Source organism: Larus michahellis, chromosome 13 (genome assembly GCF_964199755.1).
Source record: "Larus michahellis chromosome 13, bLarMic1.1, whole genome shotgun sequence".
In the NCBI taxonomy this organism is placed as follows: domain Eukaryota; kingdom Metazoa; phylum Chordata; class Aves; order Charadriiformes; family Laridae; genus Larus; species Larus michahellis.
Genome location: NC_133908.1, coordinates 8,463,282 through 8,490,889, shown reverse-complemented (window position 1 = coordinate 8,490,889; position 27,608 = coordinate 8,463,282). Strand labels below are relative to the sequence as shown.

At 52.9% G+C, this 27,608-nt stretch overlaps 1 protein-coding gene across 4 annotated transcripts in view; it reads left to right on the top strand.

Moving 5' to 3' along the window:
* Positions 1–639: 639 nt before the first annotated feature.
* Positions 640–27,608, top strand: part of MMP17 (matrix metallopeptidase 17) — a 66,902-nt gene continuing 39,933 nt past the window's right edge. For 2 of the 4 annotated variants that reach the window (XM_074606567.1, XM_074606566.1), the window contains exon 1: positions 640–1,201. In XM_074606567.1, coding sequence (XP_074462668.1) covers positions 1,073–1,201 — 129 coding nt within the window. In that variant the 5' untranslated portion in view covers positions 640–1,072. Of the gene's footprint in view, positions 1,202–19,369; positions 20,534–21,437; positions 21,484–27,608 lie in introns of those variants that run through there. The other 2 variants (XM_074606570.1, XM_074606568.1) reach the window with 2 other exon arrangements.

Sequence of the window (27,608 nt, the reverse complement as noted above, 5' to 3'; positions counted from 1 at the left end):
TTTTTTTCTTTTTTTAAGAGAGTACACTTACAGTTCCCATTATAAAACAACTTTAATTTCCAAAACCGTTGAGTGTATTAATGTGCTAATGGAAAGTAGGGAACACAGATGCTAAGTATGAAGTACCTTTTCATCCTGAACCGGCAGGAGCTGGAGATGTCAGGGTGTCCCCTGCCATCTGGCCTGTCAGAGCATGTGGCAGATTCACAGTTCTCATGGGAGGGCACACTGCAGAGGCCACAGGATCCCATTATGCCGTTTATGGGAACAAGCCAGACATTTGTCTCGCTGAGCCTGGGTGTCAGTTGGAGATGCACCAACCACCCAGCCTTTTCCACAGCACTTAAAAAAATTCGGAGGATGGGGCCGGTACTTAAAGAAACGTTGATGCTTAAAAAGAAGCGTGTCGGAAACCCGAGGGCAGACGCAGACGCGAAGCCGAGAGGGGACGCAACCTGCGCGGGGACTGAGCCCTCTCCTCCCGGCCGTGTGGAGCGGTGCCGGTGCTCGGCGCTGCGCAGCGCCGCGGCCAGACCGCGCTGTACCGCCCCCTCCCCGCCGGAGCCGTGACACCGCCTCCGTCATTAGCATCCCTTCCTCCTCCTCCTCCTCCTCTCCCTCCTCCTCTCCTCCCCCGCCGCCGGCCGGGCGCAGAGGGGTGCATGGCAGGAGCGGTGGAGCTTCGGCAGCCCCGGGCAGCGGCAGCCGCCGCCGCCGCCACCACCGAGCTCCGCTTCGCTCCGCGCCAGCGCTCGAAGCAACTTTCTCGCTCCGCGGGGTGCGGGAGCGGGGCGATGTGACCGCGCACCCGCCGCCCCACAGCCGCCCCGGCGGCGGAGCATCCCCAGCGGAGAAGAGCGGAGCGGAGCATCCCCGGCGGAACAGCGCGGAGAGGAGCGGAACCTGCCCGGCGGCGCGGACGCGGAGCGGAGCCCCCCCGCCTCTCTCCCCGGCGGCGGCCGCAGCCCGGGGCGGGAGCGCGGATGCGGCGCGGAGCCCGGCGGCCCGGCGGAGCCCAGCGCGGGGCCGGGCCCTGCCGGGGCGGGCGGCGGGGGGCGCAGGGCGCGGGGGGATGCTGAGCCCCGCCGCCCGGCACCGCGCCCGCCGCCGGGAGATGCTCCTCGTGGTCGCCCTGTGGCTGGCGTGGCAAGAAGCCCCCGCAGCGCCCACCCCCGCGGCGGACGACATCACCCGAGGAGTTGTGAGTTATCCGCGACCCCCTCCACCCCCGCCCGACTCCTCTCGCTCCCACCCTACCCGGCCCCCGCCTCTCTAGGTGTGTCCCCCCCAGCTCCGGGCATCGCCGTCCCCCGCGGCGCTGGGCGAGCTCTGGCGGCTGGAAATGCCCCCCTCCCCCTGCGCTGCTCGGTGCCCCCCTTAGCAGCCGGTGCCCTCCAGCTTGTACCCGCTGTTCGGAGGCCCTTTACACCTGGTGGTCCCCCAGCACCCTCTACGTGGTGCCTCGTGTTACACCCGGTGCCGCCCCCCCACGCCCACTGAAGGGTCCACCTTCCCCCCTGCACTCAGTGCCCCCCACCCTATCCCCACTGCACGGAGCCCTTTTGAAGCCAGTGCCCCCCTCCCTTGCACCCGGTGTGCAGTGCATCCCCTTGCAACCGTTGCACACACCCAGTGCACGGTGTCCCCCCTGCACCCACTACACTGTGTCCCCCTTGCACCCCGTTGTGGTGACCCAACTTTCTGCCAGCCCAGCACCACGGGGTGATGGCCCCACCAGCCTTCACACATGGATGGTGATTTCTCAGACACTGGGAAAGGGCTGGCCTCTCTCAAGGGCTCTCCACCTGCGGTGGAGCCGCACAAACTCCCGCCAGCAAGTGGGGTAAAATGGCATGTCTGGAGTCCGAGCGATCCCTGGGGACTGGGACGCCCTTGGGGATGTTTTAGGGGCTGCGCTGTGCCGGCAGCAGGCGGAGGGTTGACTTCATTGCGGTGGTCTGCACAGCGTGGGCATCCTTGTGGTCCTGCCTCTCCACCCGCAGGTGCCCACTTGGTTTGTGGGGAGCTGAGAGGTTTTAGCAGGCAGCGAGGGCTTAGGTCATGTCCCTGCCAGGTCACGGTGCCAGCGGGTCTGTACAGCTCCACGGCGTCTTCCCTGAGAGGGGAGAGATGGAGGCTTTTCTCCTGCAGGAGGAAAAGTTTCCTGTAGCCGATGCCAGCTGTAGCTCAGAGAGGAGAAACCCTACAACGCGTCAAACCCAGGTGTTGGAAAGCTGGCTGGGGCTGGGCGTGGACGAGCAGTCCTGGGGCTGGACCCGCCAGTTTGGAGAAATTCCCTGAAATTCGCTGAATTTCAAACCGCCGCCGGTGAGCTGCTGTGAAGGAGGACGGCAGGGCTGATTTGCAGCACAGCTGGGTTATCTAACGAGTGGGGCTCGCACGGAGCAGTGCGCAGGACGCCGACACCGAGCCTCGGCCACTGAGTATGTGCTCCGGCTCACGGGCTCCTGCTCCAACACCTGCCAGGAAGGACAAAGCATCCCTTCGCTTTGTCCCATCGCTTCCTCGCAGAACAGAAAACGTGGGGAAAATAAGGCACATCTGCATCATTATGGTGCATTTGCTTTCCTCTATAACCGAATGTTAAAGCTGGAATTAATATTTCATGCAAACAACATGAATTGGTGTATTCTGCCCCAATCAATTTGACTCAAACTTCGTCTTTGACCTGCTTTTGCCCTTGCTACCGTACATGCTGCACTCAGCTTTTACAGGTTAAGTGTTAATACTCGAGGGGGCTTATTAGTTATCGCTGACGGCTTTCAGGCGTTAAGGTACCTTTTTTTTTTTTGTCCTGGACTGGATTTGAGCGGTCGCTCAAAGCCGTGCTGAAGAGCTGTGTCAGTCTCGCAAAGCAAAAGATGCCGGGGATGGTGATGACTGTGCCGGAGTGAAACTGCGGGAGAAGGGGATTGCAGTGCCTGGCGTCGAGAGGCTATTCAGGCTTGGGGAGGACAGAGGAGATGATGTCAGATGGGTGTCTTGGTGATTTTTTGCTGGGGCAACTACATCTCTGTGGCTGGAGACGGCGCTGGTGGGGTTACAAAGGGGTTGATTGTAAGACAGGTTTGTGCTTATGCCCTCTAATGAGCAGCAGGGAGCAGAAAATGCCAGGTATTTTCAGAGGTGTTTGTCAGGAAAATACTACTGTGTGGGAAATGAGAGCTTTCAGAAGAATTATTTGATGTCCACTTTAGGAAGCAACTAAGAAATTAAAGATCTGTGATGCATTTCAACCAAATATTTGAAAACTAGGAAGCATGAAACCATGGCAATAGAAAGCACTGCTAACCTTTGAAAATTATATCCAGCAATTCTCTGCAGTAAAGAGAGCACAGTGTCAACAGAGCTTTTAGATCCCAAATACCCCCCCTTGCAGCTGAGAGGCCTTCGGTGCCCAGCAGGACTGCGCCGCCGAGCTGCGTCCTGCGCTCCGGTCCTGACATAGGTTCGTTTTAAATGAAACAGCGATGCTGGGCCAAATTAAAGTTCAGCAAAATGCGAGAAGGCTATAATTCAAAGGCAGTTCTTGTTAGAGTGCTGCCCAAAGCAATATAATATTGAATGATTCTCTAGATTTCATTACTAGTGGAATATCCTGCCCACTTTATAAATCTAGCTTGATTATTAATGTTTTTATTGTTCTCCATTAGCTGCTCTAAGAAAGAGAGCATAAAATAGCAGATGGAATGGAGTTTGACTTGAGTGTTTGCCTTGAATTTAGTATGTTGCTTTTGAGATTTACTACTTTCCATTTTGCGCTGCGGCCTTTACAGTAAACCCCCCAGCCCCTCCTCACCGCGGTGCCCGGCGCTCACTAATCGCAGCTTTTTATGGCTGTTGGGCTTGAGCGTCTCAGGGGTGAGAGCAGCAAAAACTTCATATGTGTTAGTAGTAACCAAGTAATCAGAGCTCCCGCTTCACTGGGCTTTGAACCAGGTCCGGAGGGAGGTCTACCTTCGAGTTTTGTTGTTCAGACGAGCCGGGGCGGTGGAGTCTGTACACAAGGTGTTGACCTGGAGACCTGCTGCTCTGTAACGGGGCTGGCTGTTGAGCCAGCAGGTCCGGCCCGCGGGTCCTCCCACACGGCAGCTGTGTGGTGGGACATTGGGTGCCGGGCAAAAGGTGAGTGTTAGGGTTTGAAGAACCCACGACACTTTACTGTCATTTAGACAGTTACTCTATCACCCAATGTCATCTCCCCACCCTGAAAGGGGAATCGGGGGAAAAACAAGGAAACATGAGGGTTGAAATATAAATGGATTTAACAGAATAATACTAAATAATTAACAATACTAAAGAACCAATATTGATCTTGATACCAATACAGAATATACAAGGACCATACTCAGCCCATTCCACCAGCAGGAAGCCAGGCACTCCCAGCAGGGACAGCAAACGGGGGACACTGCGAGCACTGCGGCTTCAGGAGGAAGGGAAGGGCTCGAGGCTTCGGCACCAGGGCAAGGAGTTCTTGGAATCGCAGCCACCATAGAAGAGAAAGCTCCTCGGCAAACTTTCTAATTCATATTGAATGTGACGTTCATGGCATGAAATAAATCCCATTGGCAGCCTGGGTCAAGTGCCCGGGTCTCGCTCCTCCTCATCCCCACACCTGGCGAGCTCGATTGAAAGCCACATCCCATAGCTGGCTATAAAGTAAATATTTTCACAAATTCAGACGCTAGAGTCTTCTAAAAATGCAGTTTTCCCAAGCATTAGAAGAAACCTTACTGGAAAGTAAAATTACTGAAAGAGAAATGAATGTTGTGTTGCTCAGACCAGGACACTGAGCAAGCTTGGCCCCGAGGGAGACACTTTGATGTAGTGCTGGGGTTGCAGGGTGGGAGCTGGCGGTGGGGTGGTGGTGGTGGCATCACCGAGATCATCCCTTGTGGAGATGGGCTCTGGCGTCAGTGGCCAAGGGACGCAGGAGTGCCGGGAAAGTTTTAGTTTGTCTGCCAGAGCACGGGTGCAAAAAAGACTAGTGTGAGCTGCTTTTTCTTGACTTGGTGGTCAGGGGTGACGGGAAGGTCTGTGTGTGCCCCCCAGGCGTTTCTCCAGCTGGGCCTTGCTGGGCATTCCTGGGGGCTTGCGTACGAGCGATGCCTCCCTCGGCCTCCCGCTCACAAAGCCTGTCTGTGTTGTTCCCAGAGAAGTTGCTCCCAGGGGATGGAGGCATTTGCATTCATGGAGACCACGGACCCGCGTCCCCCTTCGCCGCCATCCCAAGCGGCTCTTTGTTCAGGGCAGGGCCCTCGCCTTTGTGGCAGCTTCTCATTTGAATGACAAGGATGTGCCTGTGGGGAGAGCCGGGGTGGCACAGAGCCCTGTGGAGTGGGCTGGGGGCGGACAGACAGAGGTCCCTCTGTGTCCCCACATTGGGGAGCGGAGGGGCAGGATTCCTACAAATCTGTGCCCTGCGTCTCCTAGGTGCCGGATTTCAGAGCTGAAGCCGGCCCACGCCTGCGGAATGGGCTCCTTCTTGCTGTCCCTGGGGTCTGTCCCTGCCGGCAGGAGGGTGGGAGCATCCTGCTGCTGGCCCTGCCACATGCCCACGTGCTGGTCCAGCCGCGGTCCTGCCTGCCCCGGGATCAGCCAGGAACTCTCCTAAATTGCTGCATTTAAGCACCTGGGGCTAGGCACGGTGTCCATGAGACATAGGTTACCTCCTGGTTCAAGGCTTGGGATAATTAGCCCTCTTAAAGTGAAATTCTTGTATGGAAATAGGCTGTTCCCTCTAGCAAGAGAAACTACCAGACTCGTAACCTTCTGTTTCTGCTAATGGGGAGATTAAAAATTGATAATCCCAATTGGAGCTTCATTCAGCCTTCTAAAAAGGCGAGTCTTTCAGCACAAAATGCTCAAATAGATTCCCTAAACAATAACGCATTCAGGCCAACGGCGTCGGAGAGAGGAGCTTTGCTTGGCTCCTGTGCCTCTAAAGCACTTCATTGCCTTCCTGGACAGAGCAGTGGCCATCCCAGGTCCATGAAGTCCCTCCAAGAAAGTTAAGCTACCATGTTAAAAAAAAAAAAAAAAAAAAAAAAAGTGCTGCTGGTTACATTTTAAGGTACCTCTTGAAGCCAAAGTACAATGCAAACTAAATTGGCTCGACAAAAGGCTGGCTGGAAGCTTTCAAATGGACAGGCTCCTGTGAAAGCATTTAATCTGGTATTAAAGCCCTGGCTGGGTTGAACCGCTATTTCCTTTTCAGATTTGAGCACCCCAGACCTCCAGATACAGTAATGCAATTTCCTCCTGCGCTTGGCCGCTATTGTGGACCCAGCCGTGTGAATTACCCGGGGTAGTTAAGCTAAATTACCCGCTTTAATGAGACTCTCTTCAGGAAGGGCTCGGAGCAGGTGGGTGAAACCCTGCTGTGACTGGGGGCTTCCCCATGGTTGGTGCTGGGGATGGAGAGGGTGTGCTCCCACCTTGCCCTTGTTCTTCATCTTTGGGTGCCATAGTGAAGCGTTGCGGGGGTAGAAGAAGCTCCTGGCTGGTAGGACACCCGCAGGGGGACCCTGCCATCCCTGGTGGTAGCGTGTGGTGGAGCTGTACCTCTGCACCCTCCCATTGCCCCTAAAAACTCCGGGGCCTCTCCCATGGGAGGTCGCTGCCTGCCTGTGCTGACCTGACTCAGCTTGTGATGTTTCATCATTCTCCCTCATTAAACTAAGCTTGCGAAGAGGCAATGCGAAACGCAGCGCGCTCCCATCCCCTGCCTGGCATCGGCCGGGGCTCTCCCGTGTCTGGGTGTGACTTATTGGTGGGACAATGCACGTCAACCTCGCCGAGGACACAGGGGTGACACGGGTGATGTCGTCATGAAAACAGGGGGTTTAGATGTCTCCGACACCCTGCTTTGCCCCCGCAGGTTCATTAGTGGCAGCGGCGGCTCGCTCTGACTCATCGCCGGGGCCGCGCACTAATTTCTCATTATTTACTCATTGGCAAAAGTGCTGCAGGAACGGGCTGTGCGGCTCCGGGAAAGGTCACGCTGCTGCTGAGGGAACCTTTCTTTCTGGATGCTGTGGGAGCAGGCGCGTACCCGGCGTGGGTGTCGGGTCCTTGCTGGCCTCACGGAGGTGACAATGTGGGAGGGAAAGGCCCTCGCATCCTGGGTGCGGACCGCCGGCTGATGGTAAACCTGGGCCACCGCGCCGTCGCTCTTTAAAGTGTCTTGTTCAGAGTAGGGCTGCACTTGGAAGCCAAGGATTTGCTTTCAAAATAATCGAGTTCTGACAGCAACAGTTCTCAAAATGCTTTCTTTAATCAAAATCACTTTAAATGGGTAGATTTGGGAGTTTCGGAAGCTCTTGCTGCTGCGCGTGTGCAGCTGCATGTGTCTTCTTTGTCCCAGATTTTTATGAGGATTTTCTCTGATTTCTGGGTCAGAGAATTAAGAGATTTGATGTTATATTAAAAAAACCCACACCAAATCACATATGCAAAGTTAAATCCAGCACAAAACAAAGCAGACGTACGGGGGCGAGGGGAAGAAGTTGCCAAAGGACCGGAGAGTTTTAGATAAGCGTAATGAGAAACTGCCTTTGACAACAGGTTTGTGCAGAGGAAAGTCCTGCCGCGAGTGATGTGGAGTAAATGTCAATGTTCACTGAGGACTGTGGACTTCAGATGGGACTCTGGCAGCTTGATTTGCCTTGATGATTTAATAGAAAAGAACCCGATTACATCTGAGGAATTTTCTGCATCAAAATAAACCACGTGCACAGAAAGTCATTCTTCCAAGAAATCTGGAGATGATCTACAGGTCCTGGTGAGAATGGTCCAAATACGGTGATTTGGAAAGTGGCAATATATTCAGGATTTCTTTTATATTGTTTTTTCAAGAGGGAGTTTCTGCATGTTGACTGTCAGTGGTCAGGCAGCGTTCTTCACACCGGCTGACATATTATTTCATCCTGACAATATTGATCTTTTGGGTGAACAAAAGCAATTTTACCTGTGTCACAGGGTCCGTACTTGAAGGTGATGGACATGTTTGGATAATATCATCTTGTCATTTAACAAACCCCAACTGGCACCTCCTGTGGTTCAGCTCCCGGCTGCTGAAGATCACCTGACAGCCCAGGCACTGCCGTTACATCCTGGGTTTGCTCTGCAATTTGAGTGTGTCCTACACGGCCTGCTACGCACGTCCTTCTTTAGGTTCAAAAGGTTCCCTCATCCAAAATACAAGTGGGAGATAAGAGGTGTGGACTGCTTCATCCACACGTCTGTCTTCATTTGCGGAGGTTGCCTGTCCTACACTGTGGTGGAGGAATTTAATCCCATACAGCTTCCCCAGGGCTTCCATCCCAAACCACCCAGCTCTGGATTTTTCCCCTTCCCACCAAATGCTCCTTGCTGGAGATAGAAGATTACCAAGAGATCAAAAGAAAACTTCACAGACTATTGCCAGACTTTGGAGATGTCACTGTCGAAGGCTTTTTTGAGGTTGAGGAAGCAGATGCAGGAGCGGCGTTGGGACCAAGTGAGCAGCTGACCTCTGGAGGGGACCTGAATGGGATAAACAGATAGAAAAGACCGGTGTGTGAGGAAGGGGTTCCCATGGGATCTCTTTTGAGAGGAAAGCCTGGAAACACTCAACTGAGGAATTGTGCACTTGATTGGCAGCTGTAGTCTTTCCAAAACGCTGCGAATTATAAGCTATACTACTTCTTCTCAGGCTTTGACTGTCTACGTATCAGTCAACCCTTCATGGAGATTTGTGTTTCTCAGTGAGATGTTGTCACATGCAGGAACACTACTGCTGACATTGTGGCTGAAGTGCATCTCAGGAGATGGATTTTCACGTTTCTCTTGAAGTCAAAGCTGTGACTCCTGGTGCCCTGAGCTGCTGGGCGGCTCTGCTGGGTTCCTCCACAGCCACCCTGCATAATTATATTACCAAACATTTGGAGGTCTGCTTGGCTGAAGGGTGTAACACGAGAAAATGCTCCTTTTGTCCTCCTGTAGCTCCTGGGAAGTTTTGTTATAAGATGCCAAAAAAAGCATGAGGACCAAAAAGACACCATGACTGCTAGAGACAATCCCAACACGGCTCCAGATCTAATCACCTGTAAGGTCTGGAGTTGATGAATTCAGCCTTTGGGAATGGGTGTCAGGTCTCATTTATCACTCAGCAGGAGAGAAACAGAGCGGTCTCTCCCGTTTGTCTTGAGCCCACCATGTGGGATCTCTTCCGGAGATATTACATCCACTCAACATTAGTTATGTCCTAGCCGGTGCTTGTCCGAGGCTGCGCCTTTGAGAAGGCACGTGTTGGGGAGCATGGGGAGCTCCCACCAGCCCATAGGCTTGTTCCCACCTTGTTACTTGTGTTTACTTTATTGTTGCTGTTCCTTCTTCGTGCTCATAGTGTCCCTCCGGCACGTCTGGCAGCAGAAGGGCGGTCAGTGATGCTGCTCGAGAAGCATCTTTGCTCCTTTGACAAATTCTCTGCATTAAATTGGCTTTTATTTTTCTTGTTTGTTCTCTATTTTGTTGCTGCTCGGCAAATTCCCTGTTGCTCTGTACCAAGCCATGCTGTCTCTACCTTTGCACCTTTCATGTCAGAGATGCATTTTTGTTCAAAAGCGAGAGGAAATTGGGTTCACGAAGGGAAATCCCTTATAGACGTGTTTGTGGAATGGCAACGTGTTTTATATAGAAGGTGCAGCTAAAGGGTGGTTTGGGACTTCTGCCATATTTTGTTTATGCTCCAGAAATGTATCCGCCAGGTCTGATCAATGAGGCTCCAAAATGAGGAATAATCTTGGATGGCCTGAGCCGGCACTAAAGTGTACATCAATCCAGTTCTTCCTCCCGGGCTGGATGCATGTTATACTTCATGACAGAATGACAGCCCTGTCAGACAATCTGTTGCTGTTTTGGCATTTCTAACACACCTCGCGCTTTGGTACGCGCTCACTCAGTGTCCAGCAGGATCAAGATAATCTAGAGAAAACCAGCTGTCACGCTCCGGGGTCCCATATGGGCGGTGAACGGGGCAACAGCAATTGGAGTAGTCTTCGACAAGCTCACCTGGGTTAAAAAACTCTCTCAAGAAGATACTAAAACCCTCTTTCTCTGCCTAAAACAGAGCACCGAGTGCCTGATCTGCCAGGCTCTGAGGCATGAGATGTAGTTGTTGGCTGAGAAACCGTATCTCTCGCTGAAAGGTAACCTGAAGTCTGAGCACCAGGTCTCTAATTGTCACAGGCTTCCCTTTGTGAAGGGTGTCCAGTCCAGCCTGGAGTTGGGTGGCTTTTCTGGGGTCCCCTCCTTTGACTATAACAGCAGCTCCCTGGGGTACAGCGCAAGGGGCTCCACGTGAGAGGCTGGCTCAGCGCTTGGCAGCGTTATGTATTTTGGCTCTTAAGAGCTGCTTCATTCCCTGTCACACTGCAGCAGAGCAGAGGGTTGTGTAGTGGAGGAAGCAGCGCTTGACGTGTTTGCTCGCAGTTGCAGTATGAAAGCGACTGCTGCTGCATGGGCGCTGGTAGCAGTTTGCGTGTGGTCAGGCTGCACCTCGGCAGGGTCCTGGCAGCGCTGAGATCTGTCGCTGCTTGTGATGCTGCCGGGAACAAGAGGCATCGGGCATCTGAGGGACCTGGGCCTGCCCTGGCGGCAGCTACGGGATGCAGCTCTCCCAGGTGATACCCTGGAGTGACTTCTGCCTTCTGGACACTTGTGGGTCTGCTGGCCGGCCCCCAGGTTGGGGTAGGTGTGTGCCCCGTGGATCTGCTCTGCAGAGCCCACCTGTGGAGCTAGGCCAGCTCTTTTTATCCACACTTCTGGGGATTTACTTTCCCTGGTCTATCTCTTTCCAGCTAGGTCTTTCCCTGGATCAGGGTTTGCCAGGAGCCCAGCAGCTCCCTACAGACAACGCCATTTTCCCAGAGGAGCAGCTCCTGAGGGTTCCTGCTCCCTGCCTGGGCTGCACCCGGGGTGCAGAGGTTGGAAGAGATGGGTGATGGCAGGTGCCCTTCTGCACCCACTGGGGCAAGCCTGCTCCCCTCCCTGCAGCCCTTTGGTGTTAGCGGAGCTACAACGGAAAATCGCCTTTTTGAGCAAAAGAGGTTTCTTTCTGGGATAGCAAATGTCTTGGTGAGCCAGGACTCCAGAACCGAAATCTCCCCCCTCCCAGCCTGTGTAGGGAGCTCTCCTGGGAGATGGACATCAACCGCTTCCCTTCTGTCCCTGGGTGGGTTGTGGGAAGGGGCCTGGCGCTGCTCGGGGACACCCTGGCATCCCCGTTGGTGTCATGCCGGTGCCCTCTTGTGGAAACTGGGAAAATATCCGAGAAAATACGTTGGTGCTGGGCTGGATGCGAGGTTGGAAACCCACCTGTGGGAGCAGGGTGGGGTGCTGGGCTCTCCCCCAGGGTCCGCACTGTGCCCAGCCCTCCAGACTGCTGCCTGAGCGCCTTTTTTTATTGCTGTCATTAATAGAGGGTGAGGGGAATGGTATTAACTTAGCCTGGGAGGCAGGGGCTCCCAGCGTTCAAATCCTGCCCCTTGGTGCAGACCTTTCGTCACTAAATCCCTGCGTGGTGACAGCAGTCCATGCCTTAAGTGGATAATATTTGCAAAGTGTCTTCTGCGCCTCCTTGCTCTTATTCTGCAGTAATTGCTTTTACCTCACAGCACATACCTGTATCAACAGCTGCACAAACTTTGACTTTCTTCTTGAAATCATAGAATAGTTTGGGTTGGAAGGGACCTTAAAAGGTCATGTAGTAAACCCGCCCTGCGATGAGTAGAGGCATCTTCAACTAGATCAGGATGGTCAGAGCCCCATCCAACCTGACCTTGAATGTTTCCGCGGATGGGGCATCTACCACCTCCCTGGGCAACCAACCTGTGCCAGTGCCTCACCACCCTCAACATAAAAAATGTCTTCCTTATATCTAGTCCAAATCTACACGCTTTTAGTTTAAAACCGTTACCTCTTGTCCTATCGCAACAGGCCCTACTAAAAAGTTTGTCCCCATCTTTCCTGTAGGCCCTCTTTAAGAACTGGAAGGGGCTTTGAGGTCTCTCTGGAGCCTTCTATTCTCCAGGCTGAACAACGGTGGCACTGAGCCCGCCGGGTATGTCCCATAGCCTCAGCGCAGGCACAGACCCACCGTCCCCTGTCTGTGGTGGCTCTGCTGCTCTCCTCGGGAAGGCATGATGCCACTTTGGCCACCTCCTGAAAATGTCAGCGGGTGAATGTGTCCGTGGGACCACTGTGCCAGTGTGCTGGCTCTCGCCTTCGCAGCCCAGCACCACCCCTCCGTTGCACTCGGGCAGCTCCAGCCGCAAAGGGCAATGATTAATAGCTGCCCTGGAGCAAACCTGCTGGTGCCAAGCATCTTCTGACCCCACCAACCGCCTCGCTTCCAGGCCCCTTTGTAATATCTGGCAGGAATCGCGCTATGTTGTGTAGGAAACGCCAGCTCAGCACCGTCGGTCTGTTCTCCATCCTCTGTTCTGGTTTCCCAGCCCTGCGGGACCCCGGTGAGCCAAGTGCCCATCTCCCACCTCTGCCACGGGAACAGCTCAAGCAGTGGATCTACCCCTGCTGCTCGGGAGGCTCCAGTCCCACAGCTTCTCTGAGTTAAAGTTCTCCTTATCTTCTTCACGCTTCCCTCCTATCTCATTTATTAATAGCCTCTTCCTGAAAAAAAACAGCCTCTGTTTTAAATTTCTAAAGAATGTTAACTATTAAAACCAACTTGTCTCCTCCTGCATTTCCCAGGTGCTTGGCAGCTCCTATTCGTTGCATGCTTTCCTGGAAAGCCGTGTCTCCAAAAGCCCAGCTGTGCTGGCAGAGGACATCGGTGCCCGCCCGAGGCAGGGCCTCTGCGTCGTCAGAGGCGAAAGGGAGCCGGGGTTGCAGGAGCTTTTTGTCAAATTAATCCGGAGTCCTTGGGCTGACTCACTGTCCCTCCTGCATCGTGCCTGTCTGTGCGATCACAAATACTCATTTTTGCTTGTCTACTTAGAGGAATCGCTTCTCCAGGCAGGGACATCTCCTTTTTTTGTAGCTCTGGGATCATCTCTCAGCCTCTAGGATATTTAGACCCACACCGTGTCTGAACCCGGACAGTCCTGAATTCATTCCCTTTTGGTGAGGGACAATATTGTATTTCAGATGTTGCGTACAGGGAATTCAGTTTTGGGAGCCAGACTTGCTCAGAGACAGGTTTGAACGAGGATGAGGAGCTGAGCCCTTCCTCACGTGCTCAGAGAAGCTTGGCTCTTGTTCAGAGCCAAGAGATACAACTGCAGAAATTTAATTAACATTGCAAAACCCTTTAAAGCAGAGTTTCTGGCAGAATTACCAGCTCCGTGGGTAGGATGCCTGAGTGGCCTCCACAGGGATCTGTCACCAAATAACAAATGTTTCTTTGCCCGGACAGTTGCGAGGACAATGGAGGAAATCGATATGGCATGTTCTTCTCTGCCGGGGTAGCCTTGAACCCTAAAGAGAAAACTAATTGGCAGCCAGCTCCCAGCACATCACCTCGGGATGCTCCAAAGAGCTGGAAGTTGCTGGGAAGCAGCTGGGAGTGGGGCGATGCACGGGCTTGGACCACCTGGGGAAGGGCGCAGGGTCTGGCCATCATCTGTGTGTGACGAATCAGGGCTGGTGCGGAGCCCTGAGCAGGGGCTGGTGCAGAGGAGGTCACCTCCATGTGCAAATTAGACTTTTATTGTTTATAGCAAAAAAAAGTGACCACCTGCAGCCATGACTGGGCCTGGAGAAAGAATAATAGTAAAGGCAGTGGCCAGCAGAGTCAACTACACACCCAGCTGGTTCCTTCACAAGGATGAGAGGGGCAGAAGGAACTACTCTGTTGAGATAATCCTGATACCTCCATTTTTCAAGTGCTTACAGGTCTCCGTCCATATCGTCCTGGTGGAGGAGCTGGTTCCTGGGGGGGGCGGGCCACACGCTGCAGGAGCAACATTGCTTTCTGCTGTGATCGTATCATCAATGTCCAGATGGGCCGTGCTCAAGCCATCCAAAAAGGTGGTGCCCAGAGCCGTCCCTTCGCTGGGCTGTTAGACTGAGGGATCACTGCTGATTCCCAGGGGGCCTTACCTTCAAGGGGCGTGAGACCCTATTAGCCAGAAAAAAGGGCGATTCTGGTCCTCCTTAAGAAGTGTAATGGAAATTAGTTGTTTCCACGGCATCAAAACAGCTGAAGGAAGCTGGTGGACTCCAGTCTCCCTGGGCCTGACTTGCTGGCACGCAGTGGGGCGGGAGGTAACCGGCAAGAGCAGCGACCGAAGCAGCTGCAAACAAATCCTTTAAGGACTCTCCTGACATAAATAAACATGGAAAATAGATGATGTCCCCGGCACTCTGCCCTCGACTGATGGGAAACAAGCTGCATTAACATAGTAGTTCAATAACCTGGAAGAGCTTCAAACGAGACCTGCTCGCCAGCCCCAGGCGAAGGGGGAGCGCTGCCTGCGAGCGTGCAAAACAAGATTAGGAAATGTGTCAGAGCACGAAGCGATGGGGTGAGAAAGTGCTCGAAAATTGAATTGGGAGTGATGCTGGTTTTCCTATGAGGAAGAGCAGAAAGGGGAGGAGGTGTCTGTAGCTGGTGGTGGATGTGGAAGGTGAGGGCAAGGGCGCCAGGTTTGTATCCTGAACTTTGGAGCTGTGACCTGGAAAAGTCACCTGGGTTTTCTGTCCATCACACGCGTACTAATCGTGCTTTCTGCAGGGGAATATGCCGAGAGTTAAGGTGAGGGCACATAAAGTCTCCTAGGGGACTTAGTGATGCAAATCCCATCCCCAAAGGTAGGGTTCCTAGGCAGGGGGCGCTGCTCCGGCTCTTTGTGGCACCGAAAAGCTTGAACTTCACCCCCAGCCCACCCTGCTCCTTCCTGCTTCCCACCGCTTCAGCCCATCTCCTGCTTCAGCCTTTAATTAGACAGGACGGGGCATTACCCCGGTATTCAGCGCTCCCTGAAAGCTTCTCTCTTACGGCAGCCTCTGGATGGATCGGAGGGGTTACCCGCTTCTTTTATTCAGACCGATGCATTTCTCCGGCTTCTTTAGAAAATTCCCTTTGTTCATTAAAGGACCTGTCTGTTAGGGCCCAGATGGCTGCTTTTCTCTCAGCTTTAGAAATTGCCTGCTTAATTTCCCTGGTGCCTTGCCAGCCCCGCGCCGGGGAGGGGGATGGAGACAGTGCGGCGGCACCATGGCCGAGAGGCTCTTGCAGGGCTTCCCCGGCACCGTCCCTGCCCACGGGGACAGCCCTGGGCAGGATGGGAATGCCCTGGTCTGGTGGAGTGATGGCCGGAGGACCCTTCCCACCTGCTCAGGGGTCTCCTAGTGATCCTATTTCTTCCCTCTGCCCTACCAAAACAGCACCTAGGGGTGCTCGGTCCTGGCACTAGCATCTCCGACAGCCTTTTCCTCTGTCCAGCTTGTGCTAATGCTGTTTCCTTGTGTTTTGAATTTGACTCGTAACATCAACTCTTGATTTCAGTGCGCTGTGCTTGTGATGCCCATCACCCATGCCCCTGGCAGGCATTGGGTGCCCAAGGCATCTCTGGGCATCACCGCCAGTGTGTACCAGCGAAGGGCTGGGCACCCCAAAAACCCCACACCATCCGAGTCCAGGACAAGAAAAGCAGACACGGCTGAAAGCAGTGCAAGCGTTTTAGGTGGCGGGGGGAGTGCTGCAACCCTGGCTGGGTTTGGGGGGACGGGGGGAGGCTTTGCAGGAACCTGCCCTGCTCTGCTGTGGATTCAAGAGCAGGAAAGCCAGGATGAGAATTACCTTGGCACTCAAGGGAAGGTGTGTTATGATCAGGCAATGCCCAAATATTTTTTATATAGTGACTTTTAACATGCAGCTTCATTCCAGAGAAAAATGTTGTTTGGGAGGAGGGCGGCCGTGTGAAAGCAGCACTCTGTCAAGGCGGCTGACAGCAGTGCCCTGCCGCGCAGGCAGCGCTGTGTGGCTTTGCTCAGTCCTGCATTTTGCAGCCCTTTCTCCTCTCCTCCTAAAGCCGCCTTCGCAGGAGAGGCTCCTCCAGGAAGGCAAACCTGCAAAAGTTGGTTTGGTGACTCAACCGATGCGCCCGTGTTGATGTCTCAACTGCAGGAGGCGGCTCAGGACCCCCTGAAAGAAATCACATCTTCACTTCATCGCGATTCTTTATTCCCTTGCTGCAGGTAGCATCGCAGATAAGTGGCCTCTTTGCTGAGGGGGTGGTGGCGGCTTTTATGGAGTCGGCCTCTTGCTCATTTTCACTGCCTCATTTCACGGACTCCCAGCACTGTGTTTTCAGGTGCGCAGTGCTGTTTTATGTAGGAGGAGGAGTTTCGCCTGAGGTGGGTGAGGGATGTGTGTGCTGCAAATGCATCCAGGGTGTGATGTGCTGCCGAGGTGCCGGACACCATCTCCCCTCCAGTCCCCCCCGCCACAGCTACCCTTGTTGGGGGTACCACCTCTCCTTCACGTTTCAGATGTAGTGCAGAAAATGCACCTTAGCCTGAACACATCTTAACGCAGTCATGATAAATTCAAAGCTCACCTTGGCAGGGCATCCCAATGCACGAGTTTGCTCATTGATTTTGTGGCTCAGCATCCCTTCATCACACCTGGGTCTGGATTAACCTCCTTCATCTCTTGCTTTACCTTTTCTGGCTGGTCCAGATATTCATGCCATTTTTCCTGAGAGAGGAGAGGAAGCCTCACTGACTTACCCTAAAGGACCCTTGATGCTGACATTTTATTGCCAGGTGATGGGTGCACTTAATTTAATTCCTTTTCCCTTATTCCAAGGCAGCTGCAGAGCCAAAGCCTCTCGTGGGAGTGCTTGGCCACAGCGTGGGCTGGGATCCTTTAGCAAAAGGCTTTGAAATTTTCTGATTTTATAGAAAAATGAGCACTGGTGGTTACTGCAAGAGGGATGCCAGAAGCCAGGCAGGTTTTCCTGGCACAGCTCAGTTTGCTGTGCCCATCAGCAGGGCAAGGGCAGAGCCGGGGGTGCCTGGACCAGTGGCCAAGCCTGCGCTGCGCAAACCTGGCTGTTGCCACCCGCAGTGGGGAGCCGACCCAGGCTGTGGCAGCAAAAGCCCTGTCAGGTCTGCATTAACCAGCCGTCACCAGCGATGTGACGTTCCCGATAGGTGAGCGGCGAAACAGCTAATGACTTCTGCCATTTGACAAATGTTTCCTGACACTGCTGGGGAGGTCATCGTTATTTCCCCCGGAGACATTTGTCTTCTCGTCCCCGGTGTGTTTGCATTCAAGCCGCATCCTGCCTTCTCTGCCTTTGCACAGCAGCCGGCGCCTGGGAGATGCTGTCTGTCCCGGGGTGCCGGGGGCAAGGGAGGACTGAAGTCAGCTCTGTGCACCCCGTCTTTGCCCTGTTTAAAATCTGAGTGCAGGCAGCTGAGAGAAGGTGTGCGTGGGAGCGATGCTGCTGCCTGCGCCCTCAAAATCAACCCTCTGTGTTGGAGAACCACCACCCCTGGAGGGATTTAAAAAACGGGTAGGCATGGTGCTTAGGGACATGGTTTAGTGGTGGTTTTGGCAGTGTTACATTGATGGTTGGACTCAATGGTCTTAAAGGTCCCTTCCAACCCAGACGATTCTATGAGAAGAGCCCAGGGGATGGTGGGGCATGAGAGGGAACCCCTCTTGGTGTATTCCCTTGCTGCCCTCCTGCCACCGCTGGAAGACTCCCCCCTATTTTCCGAGTTGTTTCATGGGTGCGACATCCTGGGTGATGCATCGGGCAGTTCCCGTAGGTGAGGCAGCCGTTGTTCAAGCCCTCTCCGTGCTGTTGGGGGGCCATTCTCCCGCTCCTGCCCGTGCTTCCTCCGCTCGCGGCAGCCGCTGCCATGCTGAATAATTTACAGAATAGCTGCCTGGCGCCGAGGAGCTGCTGCTGCTCGCCACGCTGTGCCTGTGCCAGGCTGGCTGGTACGGGTCCTGCGGGACAGGGCACACGCTGGGAAGCTTTCACCCACTGCCGATGGCAGGGCAGGAGGACAGGCAGCGAGCCAGCAGCCGGGGCAGGTTGGGACCGGGAAATCACAGTCACGCTGTGCCTGGGGGACGAGCCAGGGCTGGGAGCTGCTGCTGCTCCCAGGAGAAGCTGAGATGCCCAGGTCAGAGCCAGCACTGCTGGCGTTTTGCTGGTGTGAGCCCAGGGCTCGGCCGCCTGGCTCAAGTCCCTCATCCCGAGCTAAACCTCAGGTTGGAGTAGAGCATCCAGAGCTGCTGCACTGTGGCAAGCAGAAGGAGACTTATCTTTCCGAGCCCTCCCGGTGACCATCACCGGCGTGCTGCTGCCCACGGAGCCTGATGGAGGGTGGCAGCTGAGGAAATTTGCACAGACGCAAAAATCCAGATCCAGCGAGCAACTCCCTCGCTAACACCGGCACAACAGGACTTTGCTCTGCTGATGTCCCATGGGCCGAGCAACCCACACCAGAGGAGCGTTTGCCGTGCGATGCCATGTGCCTGGTGCCCACAGGGCACTGTGCTTCGCGTCAGATATGTCTTTAGCAAAAGATGGAAACCGTGTTGAGCTCCAGGCAGTTTTTCCTGGGAATCAATATTTTTGGCCTTGTTCTTGGTTAAAACACTAACTTCAGCCATTTAAAACAAAAGAAAAACAAGGCAGTAAACAAAAGTCTCCAAGCGACTGAATAGCAAGACCTTGCAAACAAGATCAAGTAAGACAGAGGAGTCTGGAATTTCAGCGTTGGAGGAAATGCCTTTTCCTGGGTTTGTTTCCCCATGAAAGGGTAAAGCTTCCCAAGGAGGGGGCAGAGGGCAGCAGGGAAAGGCGGGAGGTAGCCAAAGCATCCGGGAAGAGAGAAGGAAGGGCTGGATCCGGCCCCACTGCAGAAGGGGCAGCGCTGGGTGGGTGCACGGAGCCGAAGGCATCGCTCCCGGTTTTCCTGGGCTTCACTGCCGAAGTAGCGGAGCATGGCGATGGTGAAAAGGTGAGCCGAGGTGGAAGTCTTGCAAGTCAGAGACGCTCTGCTAGGGAGAGCATCGCTGCTCGGGAAGCCGGTGTGTGTTGGGAACCATTCCCTGTATTACTATTTTTTTCTCTCCTGGCTGTGCCGTGAGGTGGTTGGGCTTTTTCCAAATCGCTCCCATGCGGGTGGAGAGCTGGGGGGGCTGCAGTTCACATCTCATAATCTGTGTGACTTGATGAATTCAGCTGTATGTTAAAACCTCATGAAATTGGCCAATTTTGCTGAGGTTTAAAATAGATTATATCCATCTCCTAACGTCAGTTTTGCAAATAACCACTTGACGGCTTCTTAAAATGTTAAAGATTGGGGATAGGCTGCACACTGCCAAGGAGAAGGCATATTTAAAAGAGATAATATGTCTTCTGTGTGAGCCCAAATGAGGAAATAGATGTTTGTGGAGCTCTTTAAAGCATGGTTATGTCAAGAGCAAGAAGATCACATTTGTTTTTCATTTGTATGCAAGGTGAGGAAAGGACAAGCAATTTTTTTTCTCCTCCTCTGAACTCTTACAATCTTCCACCGTAGAAATTGGTGATAATTGCTGCAAAATGACCCAACAGGGTCAAGGTGTCATTTTGAACCTTGAGTATCTTTCACTTAGCGAGAAATTCAAATTATTTGACTTTGACACCTTGGCAACCCATCACTGGAACAAATAGCAATATGGAGAGCAGATGCCAGGCACACAGCAGCATCAATCCGGGCTGTGTGCGGCGCTGGGAAAGGCCAGCCGCTGCCTTTCCCATCACCCAAGAGCCTTTTCCGTCGATTTGTCTCTGTTTTGGGTAATTGACTTTTGCACATCGGACTGCGAAGTGCTTTAGAAGCTGCTTTTTATCTTTTTTTTCTTCTTTCTGGAAGATTTTCTTAGTTTTGAACAAAGAAAGGATAAGTTTTGAGTTGTGGGTGAGGATGAACTTGGAACAGCAGGGTGAGGCTCCTCAGGATGCACTCGTACACGGGAGCGGTGGGGACCCTGCGACCGGATCCAGCCACAGCCAGGGGGTTGGTGCAACGCACCGTGGAATGGGATGAATTTTCCTCTCTGCATATGCAGTCCCTCCCGCAGAAGCACAGACACCCGCTCTTGTAGGACATAACCTCATGTCCCCGCTCTGGAATACTGCTCTGCCTCCGCTCACCCGCCTCCCTGGGACAGAGGAAACTCCTGTTTAATTACCACGGCTTTGATTTTGACAGCACAAATTTCCCTTGCTGCCTTCTGAGCCTTCAAGGTTTCCTGCCAGTGAAGATAAAGCCCCTTTGCAAAGGCTTTTTGCTCCCGGGAGGCTCCCGGCGCTCCCATGCTGGATGAAAGTGTGGGGAGGAGCAGAGGGTGACGTGTGCCACGGCCGAGGGACCTTCATCTGATGATCTTGGAGGGCTTCAAAAATAGGATTTAATCCAGTCTGCAGCAGCACGTCACAGTCGTGCATAAATGGGACTGGAAGGATGGGAGCTGTGGTTTGGGATGGGCTTGGTGAGTGGCTGACCCTTTGGCTTTTGGGAATGGGGGCGGGAAGGAGCCGGCAGGTCGGGGCAGAGCCTGCCCATCCCTGCCTGCAGCAGTTCGAACCACACGCCGCTGACAGGAGCCTGCCTGCAGAGGCTGGACGGGGCCCTTGGCACTGGGGGACACAGGGCATCCCCCTTCCTGATGTTAGCAAATGCACTGGGTTCGTCTGGGGCGGGGGACTTGGAGGAAGCTCGTCACCCAGGTGGTCACTCAGATGAAGTGTTGCCTGCACCTCATTTGCCACCATCAGCTGCAAATGGTTTGCCAGTGTCCTTGCACCAATTTAGGCTGTTGTCAGCACCCAAAATCACCATCAGTTTAATGCCAGTTACCATTACGGGCAAAACTGCTGTTACCTTGGAGTATGTCTTAATGTCCCATCTTACTGTAGAGCAAAAGGCTTGAGCAGTGCCCATGCTGCCTTCCACATAGCGGACGCAGAATTGGAAAATCCAGAACGTAATCCCACAGCAGGCGGAGGCACTCGCTTCCCCTTTGCAACCCAACGGAGTTCTCTCCTTAGCGGCTGCTCTTACATCTCCACTTTCCTGAGCCGAAGACATAGCGCAGGTGCCCCGTGGGAAGGGCCGGTGGACGCAGGGATCAGGGGAGCCCCCCGCATCTCTCCCCTCCCACCGAATAACGCAAAAATAATCCGGTTAAAGTGGCCCTGTCTCAGTGACGGGGAAGCAAAAGGGCACTCTGTGAGGGCCATCAGGCTGATCCAATTTGATAGCTTAAAAGCACTGATTCATCAATCAGTAAAATATGCACATGTGTACTCTCTTCAGTAGCAATTAATTTATTCACATGCCTAAAACTTAAGCACCTGCTTATTTCCCAGTGACCTCATTGGGTCTTAGACACAAATGCTCACCAGCACAGAGGGAGCAAGGACATGCTTCCATCTTCAGGTATTGCTTGTTTGACCTATATATTTTTTAATACAACTTTGCTGGGGGAATAAATGCAATGAAGAAATGTAAAGTAAAAGCCTAGTTTGTGGATGCCTGTGGTGAAAGTCTTCATAGTTCCACAGGGGTAGAGATTGCGTGGGTGGATTTGTCTTTAATTTAATTTTATTGGAAGGAAAAAGGGAGGCAGGTACGTGAAAAATTAAGGTGTTGTGCTGCATATCTCGTGTAATAACAAAAGCTGACAAACATCATTAGAGAAATCTATTTATTAATCAAACAGTGATTGTGGACTAGTGCTGTTCTCTCCTAGTACAGCTGGGAGGTGAGGGTCTTGCTCCGGCTCTCCTGGGTTTATTTTGCAGGGATGCTGGTGCTCAGCAGCTGCAACCAGTGCTCGAGACCTTCTTCACTGCTCCATGTGGTTTGACATGCTGTAATGACCCTTCTTCATCCTAAACACGGTGTTGTAGTGCCAAAAAGACATTGGTAGGGCGATGTTCTTGCCCAGCCTAATTTGTGTAGCTGGCTATGGGTCTCCGGGGCAGAGAGGACCATGCAGCTGAAGGTTTCTTTCTCTCTGTGCAGCTCTCAAGCTGGTGTTGCAAACTCACTGGCAGGCTCTCCTGCCTTGCAGCATGCCAAAGACCTCTCTTGTATATTGATGATCGCTAAGAGATGCTCTTCTCGCCCAAGCTCCTCAGCTACAGCTCCTAAATGAGCACGTGTGGCTTGGAGGAGCCGTATATCGCTACCTTCTGGGTGCTCTGGTACGACATTAAAGTGTCAGATGCTGAGAGAGTTGCCAGTAGCCTCATTCCAGGACTGCCGCTTTTGGAGGAATTGGTGCCTCGTTGTGCATTAAATTATTTATAAGCAGTTTTGTTGGTGGCTGGATTTGAGAATCAAAATGTATATGGGAAGTAAAGGTTTTCAATAATGAAATAAGGTAACAAAAAGATAAAGCCATTATATGCATAATTAACATGATGCATAACTATATGTTCTTTACATAGCTGGTTCAGCATCTCAACTAGCTTATTGGGCTGCGTATCGGCCCCTGCAGCCTCTCCCAGGCTGGGTTTGCCTCCTGCTCTTGCTAAAGATGCTGCAGAGCTGCCTGGAGCAGTCCCTCGGGGACAGTGGTCCCACCTCCCCCCTTCTCCCCTGATTTGGGCTTGGAGAGTGGGACGTCATGTGACAAGGCAGCAAGTTTTATAGATTCCCTTATGGGAAGCAGTAAATATTTCCTCCTCCTCTATTAACTAATCCATCTCTTGGCATGGTATAGAGACGAGACATGGTACTGCAGCGTGCCAGACTGGGAATGCTTCCCTTAGGAAAAGCAGCTCTCCCTGCAGGCATGTAGTGTAGGCTCTGCTGATGGCCAGGGATGGAGGTGGCTGTTGAGCAAAGCTGAACCAAAACCTACTTAAATGTTGTCCTGGAGCATCCTCCATCCATGGTGGAAAACACAATGTCCTGCTACTGGGGGGGAAACGTGTGGCTCATGGCCCCACAGCATCTTGCTTGGGCAGAGAGTCACAGGGACCTGCTCGAATGGGACCGGGAAGAGCAGCATCTGAGGATGCTGCTTTGGTTTTTCCAAAAACCTGGAGTCCTGGAGACTCCCGGTCAAGACAGACACAAAATGAGCTTGAATAACACTGTCCTCGGCCAGCTCTTTAATTGAAAAAATTCAGTTTTTGCCACTTCTCTCGCTAGTCCCAGCTGGAGCCTGCACTGTGGTAAGTACACAAATAAAAAGAAATATAATCTCCTGCAAACATTATGTTTTCCCTTGAAGCCCGAAGGCCCCGCAGCACCCAGCACGGGGCTGTGCTTCCAGTTTCCAGTACCTTCAGCAAGAGGAAGGACGTCACTTCTGAGCCCTCCGAGTTCAGAGAGGATAATTTAAGCTTCTTTAACCTTTCCTTACAAGATCTGTCTCAAAATGAGCCTTGCTGTAAAGTCCACCCTTATGTAACATTACAATGCACTTACGTGTTGGGGCTCTGGGGGAGGCTCCCGTCCCCGGCTGCTCCCCGCTTACCCACTGCCTCCTCTTCCCCCCGGCTTTGTCCGCCCAAGCGGCAGGGAATTTTGGCTTTGCTTATGCTGTCCTCGTGTCCCTGGTGTCGGGATGGCTTGGAGCTGCTGGAACATCCCCGGGTCCTGCCTGCACTGGCCAGGGGGATGCAGGGAGCCAGTGGAGCCCCCCAGCAGCAAAGGGAGGCAGGAGCAGCTGGCCGAAACTATTTTTCTTGCTGTCCAGGTCAAGTACATCTTGAATTTACTCTGCTTACAGTTGATCAGCTAAAGTTTTCTTGCCCAAAGAGCTTGCTTGCTTTCTCCTAATAGTTTTGGTTTGCTGTGTGGTGGTGTATTTATTGTTGGACGCTCTTTTGTGCCAGGTTGCTCGAGGTGGCAGGGATCAGCCCCAGTGCTTTGGCTGCAGGCAGGAGGGTGGGTGCGGTGGGCCCAAAGGCAGGGAGCGAGGAGCCGTGTGACTGTTCGTTAGTACCGAACCCCCGGGGGGGAATCGCGATGGTTTTGTGGGCAGCATGGCTTCGGACCACTTGGCTAGGCAGGTGGGGATGCTGGTGCTGTATGTGGGGCATCGCTGGGGGGGATAACTGCAGGAGCGATGCTCCTGGCTGGCACAGCGTCCGTGGGGAAGCCACCTGCCTCTTGCAGCATGCTGAAGGCTTGGGGGCTCTGGGAGCAGCAGGAGGTACATGGTGTGCTGTGCTTACGCAGCCTTGGCAGCATCCATGGGCATGAGGCTTATCCCAGCACCGGTTCCTTCTTGAACCTGCCTTTGCTTTAGAAATCCCTGTAATGCAGCTCACTGCTGCAATTTTTTATTTAGCCAGGTCTTCATCAGGGTCTGTCTTATTTCTGCTCTCAGCTGACACTTGCCTTCTCTCACCAAGCAGTCTGTGATGTTCTTTATCAGGGCGTGCAGTGCTTGCTTCTTGCATTTCCTAACCCACCTCACATCCTGCTTTTCCACGTGCCAGGTGTTGGGGGGCGACCCATGGAGCCTGCCCACCCCACTGAGCGGGTCCCCAAGCCGTCTTATCTGTTGCTCGCACCCTGAGAGCCGGGAAGCTGCTTTCATGCTCTTTGTAGTACAAGTAGTACAATAGACTCACTCAAACACAGAGCGAACAAAAAGCCCGTTAAAGTGGGCCCTGCTGGGCTGGGGTTAGTATGGGCGTCTGCCTGCTGCTGCCTTCGTGGTTGCGGCTTTTAGTCAGATTGAATTGTGTCAGAGCATTTGGAATAGGTTGCCTTCTGTCCCTCCCGCTCCATCCATCCACCGGGGGATGCCTTTCGCAGACATGTTTACGTTCCCACCTAGTGCAAACTGTGGCCGTGGTTGAGGCTGGCTCTTGCTGGGGCGATGGGTAACGGAGGGGGAGAGCGACTGCCCAGACCTCCTCCCCTGGTGATCAGATGGGGGTGAGAAATCCTGCCTTCTTTTGAGCCGTGGGAGTTGTGCCATGGTTTCAAAGGAGCTGAGATTTCACCCTTCCCTCGCCTGCCCCGTTCCTCTCAAAACCCACCAGCCCATGGAAGGGCAAACTGGGAGAAAAATGAGATAAGTTGTTTGCGGTGGTGGAAGGGCCAGATATTGCTTGGAGATGGCTCTCCAGGGAAAGGCACTTTATAGACATGGAACTGAGAGAAAAATACAATCTTCTAACTTTTGCTGTCCTCCGTGTGACAAGGACTTGGTTTTTGGCTGTCCCTCTGCGGGGATGGGTGGGGAGGAGACACCCGGCTGCCGGCTACATCCCTGCCAGGTGTGGTGCTCCTTCCCACCCATCCAGGGAACTCAATCTGATATATTTTGGCTCCTGTTTGATTCTTTAGCCTCTCCACTCTATTAACTGGCAATCTTTTAATTTTTTTTTTCCTGAATTGTCCACAGAGAAGCTGTCTCCTGCATGTTTTCATGTCGTGTTTTCACCTTGCTTTCCTCTGGAGTGCTGGGGTGCTCTGTGCCGGTGACTTTCCCTCCTTATTTGGATGGTTTGGACAGAGAAACCTCTTTCCATCCAGCATGTGGCTGGGCTCGTGCATCTGATGTATCAGCCCAGTGGTGAAGAGGAGGGTTGCCTTGGCGGTGAAGGACGCTGGGTCAGGCTTGGCAGGGTCCTGGTGCATTGCTGTCATACCCCAGGAGCACAGGTCTCCATCTCCAACCCTGTCCCATGAAGGGCAAATGTGCTCTTGGCTCCTGCCAGCCGTGACTCTAACAGTGTCTGGAATGCTGCTTCTGAAAGGAAAAAAATCCTTCCTGGCTGTTGTCAGTCAGTAATTAAGGCCTGATATATATGAACTGATTTGATTTCTTTCCTTTCTTCCCCCCATGCCATTATCTGGCTTTGTATAGCTTGAGATATTCCTGATGGTCATAAAATTATCTTGGCCTTTTTAAAAGTCAATACTTGCTACTTAGTAAAACCATGAGCCTACGGGCTGGAAAAGATTCAAGTCTTACTAGCTTAGCTAAAAGGCATTAATTCACAGAATATATACATAACAATGCTGTCCTGACTTGCGGCGAGTCCTGCCTGCAAGATTTCTTCCCTTGTCTACAAGATGGACTTTGGACATCTTCTTTTATTGCTTTGAAAGCTCAGCCTGATGGATAGGTTGTTCAAAGCCAAGCGAGGTCTTTGCATTAAAGCAAGAAAAGAGACAGCTCAAAATTAAGTTTCGGGACGGCTGAGATCAGTATGGGCTGGGTGAAGCCATCCCTCTCCAGGTTTTCTGTCCCAGCAGTGGCAGAGGAAGGGGCTCTGGTGTCTGGGCTTGGCTGCCATGGAGTAACTTCACTCTTGCAGTAGGTCAGTTGGTTCTTCTCTTTGTTTTTGGGCGGGCAAAATCTGATCGACTTTCCCCCAGCCTGGAGTCTTGCTTCAACAGGAGCATGAACGCTTTTCTTTGGGGATCCCCAGGGAGCCCCGTGTACCTCTGTGTCTCTGCTCGCAGCCACCCGCCGGGCCAGGCCACCGTCACCGAGCCACGCTAACGGCTTGTTTGCGCAGCAGAAAGGAGGGGGGAAAGATGACAAAGTATTAATTTAAGGGAAAAAAAAAAACAGAGAGAAAATCCTTCACTCTTCCCAGCCAGCCAGCTCTGACATAACTTCATTAAACGCAGGCGCTCGGCCGCATCCCTGTTCACAGAAACCTGGTTTCTTGCTGAAAATTCACAGGGCACTCTCGCATGCAAACCCATCGCCTTTCCCAAGGGGCTTATAAATGGTGGCATTAAATACAGAAAAGGGAGCAAAACAAAGGCTACGAGGGGTCCGTTAACCATTATGGCCTGATGCGTGCTGGCGGGGAGCCAGCTGACAGCATCGCTGCCACGCCGCCTCCCCCGCCGTGCTCCGTCCACTTGCAAGTACTTCTCAAAAGACAAAAAATAATAAAACAAACTTTTTTTTAAAAGCCAGATTTTCAACAAAAACATTGTTTTATTTTTAACCTGAGGCTTTAACCAGGAAAAAAGGCTAGATGATAACGCGTAATGCAAAGCGCTGCTGTGAATAATTGCTAGAGGCGTTGGGGTTGCGTGGCTGGAGCATCTGCCTGGGACGCGGGGGACACGTTGTGTGGGTGGTGTCACCTCCAGCCCATGCCGCCTCCTCCCTGTTTCCCTTTTGCCGTTTGTCTTGCTGGCGTGGCAAGGTCTCTCTGGGGGAAGGACGGGCCCTGTCTGCATGCGGCCCCGCAGGACGGCGGCCCCGGAGCCAGAGGTGCTGTCGCTCGCTGAAAGGCACTGAGGATTATCATTTGCACCGTTGCTAGAAGAACGTTAATTTTGGTGCTGCTAGATTAAGCAATGACATAAATATGTGATGGGCAATCAATGTGAAAAGCTTAAATTTCCATTAACTTAGGGGTTTACATTTTGGTTTCTTTGGTTATTTTACCAAGAACAAGATTAAATCGGTTAAATAAGCTTGATTGCTGAAATTGGCCTAATTGTGCTTTGAAAGTTGCATCCTTCCAAGGAAGGGGCTGTGTCCTACCCCCACGGCCGCTGCTGTGGTTTTCCTTGGGGACAGCTGTCTGCTGACGTGGGCTCATTGCACAGCAGCA